The sequence below is a fragment of the Brachyhypopomus gauderio genome, chromosome 4 (assembly GCF_052324685.1).
Source record: "Brachyhypopomus gauderio isolate BG-103 chromosome 4, BGAUD_0.2, whole genome shotgun sequence".
Lineage (NCBI taxonomy): Eukaryota > Metazoa > Chordata > Actinopteri > Gymnotiformes > Hypopomidae > Brachyhypopomus > Brachyhypopomus gauderio.
The window spans coordinates 34261168-34277556 of NC_135214.1; the positions used below are offsets into that span (position 1 = coordinate 34261168).

Sequence of the window (16389 nt, forward strand, 5' to 3'; positions counted from 1 at the left end):
AATGTATCACTGGAACCTGAACATCTAGGTTCATGTTCAGACTGTACTGTGACTGTTGTTAAACTGTACTGGTCAACAGCTTCACTGTAGTTGCTCGTGACAGGTCAGTGATGTCTGATGGTCCTGCATGAAGACGCACCGATTGGTGCATTCGATTTCAGCTCACCATGCCAACCCCATCTGCATAGGGTGACAGAGACACGTGGTTTTTGCACATATATAGCAGGAGATAGCAGGAGCATTGCTTCTGTGTAGACATTATAGCTGAACCTCATTCTGAATACAGCCTGCTCACATAAACCTGCTGACTGCCAACCCAAGGGTCATGACTTATAATCCAATGAGAAAGATTCTCTCTCTCTCTCTCTCTCTCTCTCTCTCTCTCTCTCTCTCTCTCTCTCTCTCTCTCTCCTCTCAATCCCTCTCTCTCTCCCTCTCCCTCCCAACGTCTCCCCCTAGGGTGCTGTTACAGATGTATCCACAAGTGACCTTGTACACAGCAGTCAATGTTGCATAAAATTTATTTCATCATTGATTTGAATAACACCAGACATTTGTTAACGAGCTCCAAAGGTTCACTGAAGACCACATAATTGGTGTCCATCCTTGTATGCTAAATAATCTGTTTGTTGTTAAGAGAATTAATGCATTAATGCTAAATAGTACTTGTGGTAGTGTACAGTGATATTAATCTTACTAGAAGTTATCTGGGTGAAACAGATGATGGTGTGTAGAGGATGTGGTTTACCCAGACTGCCCTCAACCTGATGCTCTGTGGTTAAAAGGATCCCATCTGGCCTGACTGGCACTCACTGGAAATCTACAAGAGAAAAACATGCAGCTTATAGCTGTGGAGAGCCCTTTCCAGACATCCCTCAGGTTCATTCAGAGTCATGGGGCCATGTGTTTCAGGACTGTTTTACGTAAGTCAGATAACGGTAACCTTGTCATGATTACCTCAGCTGATATTCCATATGTCAAATCAAATCAAAATGTATTTATATAGCGCTTTTTACAACAGTTGTTGTCACAAAGCAGATTTACAAGTCTCAGAGTCCGAGCCCCCATATAGCACGTGCATGTGATACGATTTGAAATCTTTCAATTCTAGCTGAACTCTTCTGCTGCTGTTTGATTTCTGCTGGGACAGCCTCTCTACCAACCTCTGTTCCAACCTCTCTACCAACCTCTGTTTCAACCTCTCTACCAACCTCTGTTTCAACCTCTCTACCAACCTCTGTTCCAACCTCTCTACCAACCTCTGTTTCAACCTCTCTACCAACCTCTGTTTCAACCTCTGTTCCAACCTCTCTACCAACCTCTGTTTCAACCTCTCTACCAACCTCTCCTTCAGCCTCCCTACAAAACTCCTGTCAGCACAGCACCAGTTTGGGAGGCCATGAGCAACAATGAGAACAATACCAGTCTCCATCACTCAAGCATCTCCAGCTTTATTATACCGTTGGAGTGCTTGTTGCAAGCATCTGGATGAAACTGCCAGAATAATGTTATGTTTCTTGACTGGAATTTCTCTTTTTCCACATGTCCTCTCAGCTATCAAAGCCCATCTTTTCTTGCCGTGGTAAGCAAAGCATGTGTAATCCAGCCACACAAGCGTAATCCAGCCTCGCAAGCATAATCCAGCCACACAAGCTGCCATGCTGCAATTTCTAGACCTCATGCTGGGAACTTCATCGCACCAGGCTGCTTAAGACCCATTACTTGGGTCTGGGTTTTTCTGTGTGGGGTCCAGAACCTAAACATTAAACCCTGAATGTTTCGATGCATGCCCTGAATAATTATTTTAAAAAGTAATTCAGGAGATCTGAGACCCGGACCTTTACACACCCAGCCAACAGCCCAGGAGGTGGTTCGTGCATTTATTTGTGACAGCCCTATGTAACTCTGCTTATTACCTAGGTGTGTGTGTGTGTGTGTGTGTGTGTGTGTGTGTGTGGGCCGTTGTGTTTTAAGTAGACGCAGGAGTCCCAGGGCAGGTGGGGCTCTCAGAGGACTGTCCTGTTAAACGCAGGACTGGCTGCTTTGAGCCAGTGCACAAGGATTACAGAGAAAGCGCTTTCTAACAATCCCCCAGCCCCCCTCCCACACACACACGCACACACACACACACACACACACACACACCAGTGCCACCATCCCCCAGGTCACTTTCATTAATCATCAAGGGTCTGAATTATGTAAGAGTGACGCCTGTTCAAATCTCCCATACGAATCTCTGCCCTGCTGTTTGGACACTGTCTGTGTGGAGCTGTAGTGTAGATAGAGTGGGCCATGAGCTTTGTGTTTAACAGGCAAATTCTACACGGAGATGTACACCTGGAACCAGGAGACTGATTAGGATAGGTGACGTTAGCCCAGCCCGGAGTCAGACGGCTGAAGATGAAGTATAAGAAGTTTCTCCCGGTGTTGCAGGCAGCCCTTGGCATCGTGCCTATTAACAAACAGGAGTTCCTTCCTCCCCCACGACGACTCTGGAAGTCACACGAGTAAGTGTGTGTTTGACTTTTGTAGTTGTGTTTGCGTGTGAGCAGGGGGTGTTCCTGTGAGATGTCCCTTTTTGTTACCAAGCTTTACATATATGAAAAAAACCCCACAAAAAACTGAATAAAAGACTCTGGTGTGATGATCAACATGATGACTAAATGCATACTTACAATACTTCATAAGCACTGGAACTTAAATTATAAATTGTACATGTTTCTAGTGAGCTATATATATATACTGCTCAAAAAAATAAAGGGAACACTAAAATAACACATCCTAGATCTCAATTAATAAAAATCTTTGAAATCAGTTGAGAATCTCTAATTTCTACCTGTTGTTGTAAGGAATGCCACCTGATCTCCACCTAACCAGCCTCACCTGACGCTCATCACCACACCCCCTGTATCTCTACTTAAACACCCACATTCCACTTCCTAGTTGCGAAGTATTGCCGACTCATGCCGCGTACCAAGCCTTTCTATTACCTGTCTGCTCTCCTGTGTTCCGACCCTCGCTTACGTCCCCGACCTTGTCTCCTGCCTAATCCCTCTGTACCTCCTGACTTCTGCTCCCCCGGTATGACCCTGGACTGTCCTGACCACGCCAAGAAAACGCAGTTGCTACTTGTCCTAGTGCTCGTGATTCACCTGCCTGTTTCTGTACCAGCGTCTCATTTCAATAAAAGGTGTTCTTCCGCATTTGTATCCCTCTCTGCCTGTTCAATACGTTACAGTTGTCTGTTCCATTTGCACAAGAGCAGTTGAAATTGATTCACCATCAGTGTTGCTTCCTATCTGAACATGAAGTGTGGATGACTTGGGGTTACATTGTGTTGTTTAAGTGTTCCCTTTATTTTTTTGAGCAGTATATATATATATATATATATATATATATATATATATATATATATTTTTTTTTTTTTTCAGTCTTTTGGGTTTTCAGTTTTTTTTACCACAATTCTTTTTAGCCAAATAATTGCAAACCTGGAAAAATCAAACTAAAGTGTGCTGTGTCTTCTCTGAGGAAATGAAATGTGAATGAGTGTCACCCGGGGTGAGGGAGAGGGTTGACACCTCTGGGAGAGATCACAGGTCAGTGAAAGCATCCTCGGTGTCCCTGAACCTCTCTGACACGGTCACTCTCACTGCTACACACATACACACACACACACACACACACACACACACACACACACACACACACCTGTGAATGGCAGAAGCAAGGACACAGGCAGCAGGTGACCACAATTAAAGATTGAGAGTATTTGCTGAATAATGTTGGAGGAGGTATTCACCAGCAGAATGTGCACAAGCTCTGATGAGTGTGTGAGTGATGAGTGTGTCTCCTCATGTCCTAGATGTCTCCTCTACAAGCCGAAAAAGACTGAAGGAGTGTGTTTGTGTGTGTGTGTGTGTGTGTGTGTGTGTGTGTGTTTGTTTTCTTGTACATACTGCTTGGTGCTTCCATGTGCTTGGGGTGAGGATCAGGGGTGTATTCACGTGTACATGCATATGTTTCTGTATGTGGGTGTGTCTCAGCATCTTTTATAGGGTGTGTGTGTGTGTGTGTGTGTGTGTGTGTGTGTGTGTGTGTGTGTGTGTGTGTGTGTTTGCTGGTTCGCTGTTCTCAAACTGCACCTGTTGTCTGTCATTGGTGAGGGGCGCTGAACAGCACACATAGGTCTTGCAGCAAGGGCTGAAGAATCATCTCTCTCTCTCTCTCTCTCTCTCTCTCTCTCTCTCACTGTCCCTCTCTCTCATGTCTCTTTCCCCTTTCTCTTCACTCTCTCTGTCTCTGTTCTCTTTCACACACACTCTCTCCCCTCCCTTTCTCTTCTGTTTCTTCTCCTCTCCCTCTTCCTTCCTTTTCTTCCCTCTCTCTCCCTCTCCTCCCTCACTCTCTCTCCTCCCTCTCTCTCTCTCCTCTCTCCTCCCTCACTCTCTCCCCATCTCACTCCTTCCTCATCACTGCCTCATACCCTGACAGTCCAGACCTCTCCTCTTTTCTCACTTCTCTCTCACTGTCTCTTCTCTTTCTCTCTCTGTCTCTCTCTGTCTCACGGAGTCATTCATCATGCGTGTGGGCATCTCAGGCTTCATCACGGATATTCTCAGCACCTCCAGCAATATCTGCTTTTGTTGGGCCGACGGCAAGGTAGAAGGTCTCCTCCTCTCAGCCAGAGAGGAGACGAGCAACTTTACCCCTCTCTCTTTTTCTCTCTACCTCTCTACCTCTCCCTTTGTCTCTGTTTTCTTTTTTGCTGACTTCACTTCTGAGCAGACTTCTGTTGATGTGGATTTACTGTTGGTATTAGAGCTGAAATGGTGGTGCTAACATTACTTTGTATATATATGTATATATATACACATTTTATATATATATATATATATATATATATATATATATATATATATATATATATATATATATATATATATATATATATAATGCTAATGTGTATGTTTGTGTGTGTGTGAGGGGCTGCAGCCAGTCTTGTCAGGCGTAGGTGATTTGGTGATTTACTGTTCATATGAATGTAGCTTCTTGTGACAGTGTGTATTCTGGGTGAGAAATGAGAAACAGGCGACCCAGGAGTCACGAGACCAGGCAAACACACCTCCATCCTCAGCCAGCACTCTCCAGCACAGCTCCGTGCTGTGGTGCTGCCTGCTCCTGGCTGGCCGGCGGCGTTTGGCTGAGATGAGGAGGGTTGTGGACGCAGGGCCCGGCGTCCGGCCGACGGTTGTGGGCGTGAAGCGGGGGCTGTTTTTCTCCCAGTCCTCCGACCTTACTGTGAAAGCCAGCAGGCACTGATGACATTGTGTCAACGTTATGCTCCTGGCTGGAAACAGTCTGTTTATTTGCTGATGGGTACTGACCAGAGGAAACAGCCACACAAAACTGTAATTAAAATGAAAACGTGGAGCCAAATTGATGGTTTTGTACCACATAATGAATCCAGTTCCCACGCACCAGCAGACATTCAGTTGCCAGTTTGGAAAGTGCAGTAATGACTGTGTTTACTTCCAAATAGCTCAGCGAGAATGCCGTTGTTTCTTTGTGGTGTTGATAATACTGTAATGACTGTATATGGGTGAACACAATAAGTTCCCACCCAACTGACTACCTCCCCATTAGCTAGAGACCCAAAGGCGAGCTGAAGGACGTATTTCTCTTCCTAATCAGGGCCCTGACACACCATGTTTCTTCCACAGATGAGTGCTAATGTATTGATTGAGCTGTGTGGACACAGATCTATGACCCCAGCCCTCTGCTGGTTTGCTGATGTCACATGTAGACTTGTCTGTCACTGGGACACTGGGCTGTCACTGGGAGACTGGGGTGTCACTGGGACACTGGGGTGTCATTGGGACACTGGGCTGTCACTGGGAGACTGTGGTGTCATTGGGACACTGGGCTGTCACTGGGAGACTGGGGTGTCACTGGGACACTGGGCTGTCACTGGGAGACTGGGGTGTCACTGGGAGACTGGGGTGTCACTGGGACACTGGGCTGTCACTGGGAGACTGGGGTGTCACTGGGACACTGGGCTGTCACTGGGAGACTGGGGTGTCATTGAGACACTGGGCTGTAACTGGGAGACTGGGCTGATGCATTCTGGGCCATTCCTTCTCACAGCTCGCAGACAGGCATATGAACCAGAATATGTTTCAGATGCTTTTGTAGAAACACAGTGCTGCTGAAAAACTGTCCTGGGTTGGGATTCTGAACCTGATCCAGAATGGTTGAGTGGCTTGAATGGTTCATTTGGAACAGTGCATCCTGTATACGTTTGTTTTGTCTCTAACCATAAACCTTTGGCCCATATAATCAGCCCATCCAATACTGCAACGCTTCTCATTCTGAACAACTGGTATGCAACATAATTAAATATATATTAAAATGTATATTAAAGACGATAAACTGTAGTAAACCAGATGATTGCCAGTCCATGTGGATGTGACAAGATGTGTGCAAGAAACCCTGAAACATGAGACGTGATAGCAGCTTGTTTACCTTTTAGTGGAGAGGGTGCAGTTCTACAAGCTCTTTACTGCCAGGTGTGATATCGCATCAAGCCAACATCCTGCCCTACTTTCACACCAGCTCCCATTCGCAGTTGTTGTCAGTTTTCTGGATAACTCTGTCAGTTGTGCAATGTCCAGCCCACCCCCATTGAGCCAGCCAATGAGAGCAGACGTTATTAGCATAAACAAATTTAGAAAGCAGAGAAGTCAATCTGTAAAAGAATGTTTGTTTTGTTCAGCTCTTCGTGGATGTCTTTAAAAAAGGCAGTGTTAAACACGTACATTTTTGAAGCCGTTATAGCTGAACAGTGCTTTACAGTGTAAACAGTTTCCTCTTATTTCACTTAAAAAAATAACATCTGGTATTTTTAGGCATGTTACAAACCAAACCAGCAACTGCAGCAAAATGCAAATGTGTCTGGTGTGGAAGTACATGGCATTGATTTGTGTCCAGGACGTCCAGCCCAATGGATTCTAGCGACAAACCGTGCAGTTGATTTGTGAGACTTTACAGCCCATTTAAGAGCCTTGAAAACAGATTCCAGCATTTGGCTGTATGACACTCTCAAACACAGCAGCAGGGAGGTTCTTTATCCAGTCAGTCCCACTCCTGTTAGTGGCAGATAAAGATGTCTCACTGCAGAAGAAGCTGTCTCACCTCAGAAGCTGTCTTACCACAGAAGAGGCTGACTCACTGCTGAAGAGGCTGTCTCACCTCAGGAGAGGCTGTCTCACTGCTGAAGAGGCTGTCTCACTGTAGAAAAAGCTGTCTCACGACAGAAGATGCTGTCTCACTGCAGAAAAGTTGTTTCACGACAGAAGATGCTGTCTCACTGCAGAAAAGGCTGTCTCACTGCTGAAGAGGTTGTCTCACCGCAGAAGAGGCTGTCTCACTGTAGAAAAAGCTGTCTCACGACAGAAGATCCTGGTTCACTGCAGAAAAAGCTGTCTCACGACAGAAGAGGCTGTCTCACTGCTGAAGAGGCTGTCTCACCTCAGAAGAGGCTGTCTCACCGCAGAAGAGGCTGTCTCACTGCTGAAAAGACTGTCTCACCACAGAAGAAGCTGTCTCACTGCAGAAGAGGATTTCTCACTGCTGAAGAGGCTTTCTCACTTCAGACGAGGCTGTCTTACCTCAGGAGAGGCTGTCTCACCGCAGAAGAGGCTGTCTCACTGCAGAAGAGGCTGTCTCACCACATAAGAGGCTGTCTCTCTGCTGAAGAGGTTGTCTCACCTCAGAAGAGGCAGTCTCACCACAGGAGAGGCTGTATCACTGCTGAAGAGGCTTTCTTACTGCTGAAGAGGCTGTTTCACCTCAGAAGAGGCTGTCTCACCTCAGAAGAGGCTGTCTCACCGCAGAAGAAGCTGTCTCACCGCAGAAGAGGCTTTCTCACTGCTGAAGAGGCTGTTTCACTTCAGAAGAGGCTTTCTCAATGCAGAAGAGGCTGTCTCACTGCTGAACAGGCTGTCTCACGGCAGCAGCCCTCTGACTGACTGCAGTCTCAGGGGAGTGTTGTAGGTGCTGCACTAAAGTCCATGGCCCAGTCAGTACACAGCAGATGACCTTACCAAAAACGAAATTAAAAAAATAACATTTAGCCATTTTCCCTCAATTTTTCCTGTTCATGAATGAATTTGCAGGGTGCTCATCTGGGTACTCTGCATGTTTAACTGGGTAATCTGGCTGCTCTGTCTTCTCTGTGTGGTCGAGGGGAGACCCTTGAGCTGATGAAGTGACCTTGGATGACTTGATGGCATCAGTTTTGTAATATTAATGATGTTACATTTTAATTAATATTAAATAAAAATGTAAAAATGTTCATTCAACATTTCATTACATTATCATTATTAGCTCTCAAAAAGATAAAATATAAGAGTAGAAGAATAAAATGAAATTAAAAGTTGATTAAAAACTAGGTATGTTAACATACAGTGTGGTATGCTGCCCTGTCACGGTCTCTCCTCACTCCACTGCCCTGTCACGGTCTCTCCTCACCCCGCCGCCCTGTCACGGTCTCTCCTCACCTCGCAGCCCTGTCACGGTCTCTCCTCACCCTGCTGCTCTGTCACAGTCTCTCCTCACCTCACAGCCCTGTCACGGTCTCTCCTCACCCCGCTGCTCTGTCACAGTCTCTCCTCACCCCACCGCCCTGTCACGGTCTCTCCTCACCCTGCTGCCCTGTCACAGTCTCTCCTCACCCCACTGCCCTGTCATGGTCTCTCCTCACCTCACAGCCCTGTCACGGTCTCTCCTCACCCCGCTGCTCTGTCACAGTCTCTCCTCACCCCACTGCCCTGTCACAGTCTCTCCTCACCCCGCTGTCCTGTCACAGTCTCTCCTCACCTCGCTGTCCTGTCACGGTCTCTCCTCACCCTGCTGCCCTGTCACAGTCTCTCCTCACCCCACTGCCCTGTCACGGTCTCTCCTCACCTCACAGCCCTGTCACGGTCTCTCCTCACCCCGCTGCTCTGTCACAGTCTCTCCTCACCCCACTGCCCTGTCACAGTCTCTCCTCACCCCACTGCCCTGTCACAGTCTCTCCTCACCCCGCTGTCCTGTCACAGTCTCTCCTCACCTCGCTGTCCTGTCACGGTCTCTCCTCACCCCACTGCCCTGTCACAGTCTCTCCTCACCCCGCTGTCCTGTCACAGTCTCTCCTCACCTCGCTGTCCTGTCACGGTCTCTCCTCACCCCGCTGTCCTGTCACAGTCTCTCCTCACCTCGCAGCCCTGTCACAGTCTCTCCTCACCCCGCCGCCCTGTCACGGTCTCTCCTCACCCTGCTGCTCTGTCACAGTCTCTCCTCACCCCGCCGCCCTGTCACGGTCTCTCCTCACCTCGCAGCCCTGTCACGGTCTCTCCTCACCCTGCTGCTCTGTCACAGTCTCTCCTCACCTCGCAGCCCTGTCACGGTCTCTCCTCACCCCACTGCCCTGTCACAGTCTCTCCTCACCCCGCTGTCCTGTCACAGTCTCTCCTCACCTCGCTGTCCTGTCACGGTCTCTCCTCACCCCTTGCCTTGTCACGGTCTCTCCTCACCCTGCTGACTCTGCTGTTTGTTCTTCACAATCTTGCAGTAGTAGAGCTGGAAGGCTTTAACCCCCTGACCCCTACAGGCCACAGCCTTGACCCCAACACCTGACCTCTAACCCCGCTGTCATTTGCCTGCTTCCACAACTCAACACTGAACAGGGGGCGAATTAGAGAGAAGTAACCATCCTTTTATTTCTCTCTCTCTCTCTCTCTCTCTCTCTATGTCTATCTCCCTCCCTTTATCCCTCCCTCCCTCTCTCTCTATCCCTCCCTCTTTCTCTCCCTCTGTCCCTCTGTCCCTCTCCCCCCTTCCTTCTTACTGGTCTGTCCTCTCTTCCACTCTGATCCAGGTGCCTCGTCTCTGTCCTTTCCCATGCTCTGTCCCTGTCTCCTGGCCATGTGCATGTCCCTGTGGGTCTTCACGGCAGAGACATGGCGCTGCTCTGTACTCTGATTAAAACATTGTTAAGGGTCGCGATTGGATGTGGGTGAGACAACTGGCCACAATCACATTAGCAGCAACAACCAACAGTCACTTTGGATAATCATACTGGATTTTCGCCATATCTCTCTCGTGCTGTCTGTCTCTCTCTCGTTTGCTCTGTCTCACTCTCTCTTGTGCTGTCTCTCTCTCTCTCTCTCTCTCTCTCTCTTTCTCTCTCAGGAGAGAAAAGGTAATTAACTGCAGACAGATGGATGGAGAAAAGGAAATTCACACAGTGCACCCAGACAGCCCATGATTACACTCCTCTACACCGAGTGTGTGGCACAACCATGACCACTGTCCACACACACACACACGAGAAGTGTATAGCACAACCACGGCCACTGTCCACACACACATGAGAAGTGTGTGGTACCACCTTGACCACTGTCCACACACACACGAGAAGTGTGTGGCACAACCACGGCCACTGTCCACACACACACACACGAGACACTATGTCTCAGAGACAATATGTATGACTGCATCAGCTTTCAGCTGATTTCACTGATTTTAAGATTTAAGATTGGGATTAAGATATTTGATCCTGTTTGTATTCAATGGTAAAATCATATGACATTCTTCATGTGAATTAGTTACATATCTGGTTTGTTACCAATAGGAAAAATCATACAACATATTAGTGTAAAATTCATGTTACAACATCTGTGCCCATCACACAGTGACTTTTCAAGACTTGAGGCATGTAGCACGTAGCACTGGGCCTGTGTTGAAGTCCCTCAGTGTGAGGAATGTTAGAGAGGGCAGGTGTGGTGTGGTGCTCCACACGTCGACTTGCACACCTCCTATCGGCATGTCCCCCCGATCTCTTGCACCTGATCCAGCTTGTGGAGGACTCACTAATTACCCAATGAGCTGAATCTGGCATAATGAAGCACAAGAATAACTGAACGGTCTCCAGCTGCACAGCTCCTGGAGTCGTGAGAAGGGGGTGTGGCTCTTAGTAGGGGTAGGGCCCTGAGGAGGGGTGTGAGTGGCATGGGAGGGGGAAGGAACCCCCGATGCCACGCCTCTTCCCTGTACGCATCATCAAGGGCAAAGATCTCCAACTCCAAACACCATTCCAGCTCATTAGAACAGAAAGTTTCATTCCAAACTGTTTTTCTCCCTTCATTCAACTCATGCAACTGCAGTCTGCAATATATTTTTGGTTTGTTTGTTTTTTTGGTGGTGGTGGATGGTACCTATTACCATCAGCGCCTTGTTGCTGAATCATGTATGTCTATGGATGAATCATGCTTCATGAAACCATAAAAACTCTAGCCATTTTAGGATTTTTTTTTACATTTAATTTTATGTTTCATGAAAAAAACATTTATTACACCTTTAAAGGTCAGGTTAACACTTGCAGAGATGGCATGCTGACATTTTCCTAACAGCATGGTGCTGTGTGAGAGTGATCTGGGCACATTATCTTCATTTGAACAGTTCTGTGTGTTCTGTCAGTTCCCCGTGTTTCTGGGCCTTGCTCCTGCATGTGGTGCAGCGCTGACGTCTGTCTCGGCAGCAGAGACCTTTGAGTCCCCTCTTCCCACACTGTCCGGGTGTCCCTCACGGTCATCTCGCGTTTGGGGGAGCATGTGTGCACACTAAATTCTGCCAGACAGAGGAAGTAAGCCTGCTTACAAACACATTGGACATGATGACCCATTAGCCAATTCCATGAGACTCAGCGTGTGGCTGCAGGTGTGGGGAAAGCTGATTGGATGCGGTGACAGGGCTTTTAGAGTGCCGTGCAAAGTCTCTCATCCCTGAAAATGCAGATTATTCTAATCATTTTACAGTCCCTTCAGTATTATTCAGTCTTGTATCATTGAACACCAGTTCAATACCTAAACACTAATTCTTTACTGCTCAATTTTGAATACTCAGATGTTAGTTTACTATGTGTAACTCTACTGTGTTTCCAGTGGCCTGTAATGCCATATGGATGTGATGTCATAATCCCATTGTGATGCAATAATGTAGTTAGGGCACGGTTGTCGGCTCGGTGGACGGGAAGCATGTCAGTGATGCAATCAGTTTTAGTATCACTGCTGTGTTTCAGTGGCAGTGTGGCTATATCCTGAGCCTGTGATGTTTTTCACTCGGTATCTGAATTGGGGAGAATCAAGTTGAGTTTGTGTGTATGCTGAGCATGCCTATATGTTTTTGTTTAAAGGTATGTTTGTGTGTAAGGAATGTGTGCACGTGTACGTGTGTATCTCTGGGGATTTGACTCATAATGTGTGTGCGCATGTTTGCTTATGCCTTTGTGTAAGCATATGCCTCTGTGTGTGCAAGTGTGTGTATATGTGTTCATAGGCGTATGTATTTGAAGTTATTACCCCACAATATATGATTATGTCCTGCCCCTCTATATAAATATATGATTGTGTGTTTCCACATGTTTGCAGATGTGTACGTAATTGTATTTGTTTTTCTGAAGGTATACCTCTTCAAAGGTTTATGCTTGTGTGTGAGCATGTGTGCGCATGTTCACATTTGCCTTTGGTATGTCTCCATGTGTGTGTGTGTGTGTGTGTGTGTGTGTGTGTGTGTGTGTGTGTGTGTGTGTGTGTGTGTGTGTGTGAGCTGCCTGCTGTCATGCCTCTGTACAGGTGAGACCTATGTGTAGCTCAGCTGGATATAGAGGTGTCTCCTCCAGTAATGACCCGTTACATCACCTTCTCAAAGAGCCCTTTTCACACACGGAGCTGTGATGCATGGCACTCATGCACAGGCACCCTCACACACACACACACACACACACACACACACACACACACACACACACAGTGGAGCTTTCCCACTCACACTATATAGTGTCCTCTGTATTCCTTACACAAAGGGTGCTGACACATGCAAGGTCACAAACAAAAACAACACACAAATACACACACACACACACACACACACACACACACACACACACACACACACACACACACAAATACACACACACACACACAAATACACACACACACACACAAATACACACACACACACACACACACACAAATACACACACACACACACACACACACACACAAATACACACACACACACACACACACACACACACACACACACACACACACACACACACACACAGTAGAAGATACTTTTCTCTGTAGATGCCTTTTTCTCCCCTTCCCTCGTGACACGAACACTTACACAAACACACAATCGCGCACACACATAATGGCAAACCATGTTGTGAATGTAAAAGTGTAGAATAACAGTAGTCCTCCTTGTCTAAACAGATGTCAAGCAGTCTGTTGAGTGTAATAATTATCATCCTCTTTTATGGGCTGATTGTGTCTCTCCAGGAAGATCTAGTTAGTCTGTTAGCTTCTTTCTTTATTCAACTTGTTTTCCTTCTTCCCAGTCTATTCTGGTTATTATGGTTATCTAATTCTCAATAAAGTGTGAATGTGATATATGTAGATAAGTACTGAAGTTCTGGGGGAGGGGGCTGACTGAGGTGGCTGAAGTGAAGTAGATTCCCCCAACCCGTTCAAGCCCCTCCCCCAAGCCCATTATCCTGCTTTCTTCATTCACTCCACATTAATACAGTCGTGTGGAGGTGCGGATCACGCTAACGGCCGTCTGCGCTGCTGCAGCCCACCATCCAGTTGCCAATGTGTAACCCTGCTCATCCTCGCCCCCTGCTGGCCATTGTGTGCACTTTGCATGGGCCTCAGGCTAGGAGATATGGACTGGTATCCGAGTCCCATAGAGTTCCTCCTTAATGCCTGCCTCAGCATAGGCGGAGCCAAAGCAGGGGCCCGGGTGGCACTGGACCCCCCTGAATTCTGATTGGCCACCCCAAGTGCCCCCCCAGATGACTGACATGTCACCGCATCGCACATCTTGTCGAGAGCCTGTTGCGTTTTGTAATCGGTAATAATACTCAATGGTCAATTTCATTTAACACATGCAAGCAGCAGACACGACGGAGAAATTTTTTCAAACGAACGTGTTGTGCCAAATTCCGAGTCCCCTCGTTTGCACACGCATAAAGACGCTACAGATGATATTCCGGAGTTACAGTGATTTTAACTTAGTTCATTGAGAACTCTAGTTTTGTCCTAACTAGATATTTAGACATAATACAGCTGTAATACTGCGATGTCGTGGTCAGTGGTGAACTTCGGTATAGCCAGTGTGTTTTTTATTTAAAATAATTAACACCCTTGAGCCAGTGTGGCTTTGGACATAGATAATGCAGTTTGCTGTGATGGATAATTAAAACCTAGCTCTTATTTATGTATAGAAACATAAATCGACAATATAATCTGTAGCGTCTTTATGCGGATAAACGAGGGTTGTCGGAATGCCCCACAACACCGGCTGACAGCAAAAAGTGTCGCACGTGAAATGCTACAGGCACCGTTCAGAAACTGATCAGGGGTGAGTTTCCCAAAACGTTCTTAGCGCTAAGTAGGCTACTTCGTAACCTCGTACATTTCATACGAGGTTACGAAGTAGCTACTTAGCGCTAAGAACATTTTGGGAAACTCACCCCAGTTCAGTTAAATGTGTTCAGTTCAGTAGATATATGCAATAGGATTGTAAGATATGCCAGAAGTAGCACATCTGTGTTTTTACTTTTACATGTACATTTTGCACATTGTTAAAAAACTGCAAATTTCATACACAAATCTGATCTCCTGCGTGCTTAAGATGTACTTGATATGAAAAGTATAACATTTACAGATTTTGATTGCAATTGAATGCTTTTCGTAAATATACATTGTCATTTGTCATACATTTAACCATTGTCTGGCCACCCCAAGGATAAAAGTCTAGCTCCGCCACTGTGCCTCAGCTCAGGGGGCTGTATTAGCTGACCACTTGCTCCAGGTGTGTAGAAGCAGAGAAGCGCTACACAGTGCAGTGATGTCGTTCTCCGGGGATTAGCAGATCTAGAGAGCACGTCGCTGACAGGAGTGAAGACACATTAACTGGACAGCATTGGTGGAGCCTTCACAGCGTGTGTGCAGCTCCCGGCCTGGTTCTGCCCACTCACGTGTCTGTGATGAAGGAAACAGGGCGTAAGACCTCGGTGGGTAGGATCACAGTCGCAGAAGTGCATTAACCAGTGTCAGGGGATTCTTCAGATTTAAACCATGTAGCTGCTTTTATGAGAAATTCTGAACTGGATTGGGTCAGGTGTGTGTGTGCGTACGGGTGGGTCTGTCCACGTGTGTCTCGTTGCGGCCAGGCCTGGAGACGTGCCTGCTAGGGCCTGGATTGATGGGGGACTCTGGGGGTTGACAAACGAGCCCCTGGACGGCCGCTCCACTGGCTGCAGTAGAGTTGCTGTTCACCTGCAGCACAGCCCACCGGTGTGTTACAGTGGCCAGGAACACAGGCTGTCTGGAGAGACGCTCTCCCTCTGAGAACGTCTGCTTCAGGGTGACGGTCTCAGCAGACAGAGCTGACAGAGTGACTCTGAGGGATTCTGGTGAGGAATCCACGAAAGTAAAAATAGAACATAGACTAAGATTTGCATCAGAGAAACTGCTCACTTTCTTGGTCATTCCCAGTGATGAGACCCACATTTTGAGGGCCAATGCAATAGGTGTTGCAATTTAAAGCTAGTAACACATACAGTAACATGTATGTAACATGTACATTAGCATACACAAATCTGATCTCCTGCGTGCTTAAGATGTACTTGATATGAAAAGTATAACATTTACAGATTTTGATTGCAATTGAATGCTTTTCGTAAATATACATTGTCATTTGTCATACATTTAACCATTGTCTGGCCACCCCAAGGATAAAAGTCTAGCTCCGCCACTGTGCCTCAGCTCAGGGGGCTGTATTAGCTGACCACTTGCTCCAGGTGTGTAGAAGCAGAGAAGCGCTACACAGTGCAGTGATGTCGTTCTCCGGGGATTAGCAGATCTAGAGAGCACGTCGCTGACAGGAGTGAAGACACATTAACTGGACAGCATTGGTGGAGCCTTCACAGCGTGTGTGCAGCTCCCGGCCTGGTTCTGCCCACTCACGTGTCTGTGATGAAGGAAACAGGGCGTAAGACCTCGGTGGGTAGGATCACAGTCGCAGAAGTGCATTAACCAGTGTCAGGGGATTCTTCAGATTTAAACCATGTAGCTGCTTTTATGAGAAATTCTGAACTGGATTGGGTCAGGTGTGTGTGTGCGTACGGGTGGGTCTGTCCACGTGTGTCTCGTTGCGGCCAGGCCTGGAGACGTGCCTGCTAGGGCCTGGATTGATGGGGGACTCTGGGGGTTGACAAACGAGCCCCTGGACGGCCGCTCCACTGGCTGCAGTAGAGTTGCTGTTCACCTGCAGCACAGC

The 16389-nt window shown here is 47.1% G+C and overlaps 1 protein-coding gene across 2 annotated transcripts in view; it reads left to right on the forward strand.

Annotated features, from left to right (window-relative positions):
* Nucleotides 1-4307: 4307 nt before the first annotated feature.
* The window catches only part of tjp2b (tight junction protein 2b (zona occludens 2)), a 70548-nt gene continuing 58466 nt past the window's right edge, over nt 4308-16389 (forward strand). Inside the window, exon 1 of one of the 2 annotated variants that reach the window (XM_077004215.1) lies at nt 4308-4659. Coding sequence is in view for 1 of the 2 variants with exons in the window: in XM_077004210.1 (XP_076860325.1) it covers nt 4579-4659 (81 nt within the window). In the remaining variant the exon portion in view is untranslated. The remainder of the gene's footprint in view (nt 4660-16389) is intronic. The other variant, XM_077004210.1, reaches the window with a different exon arrangement.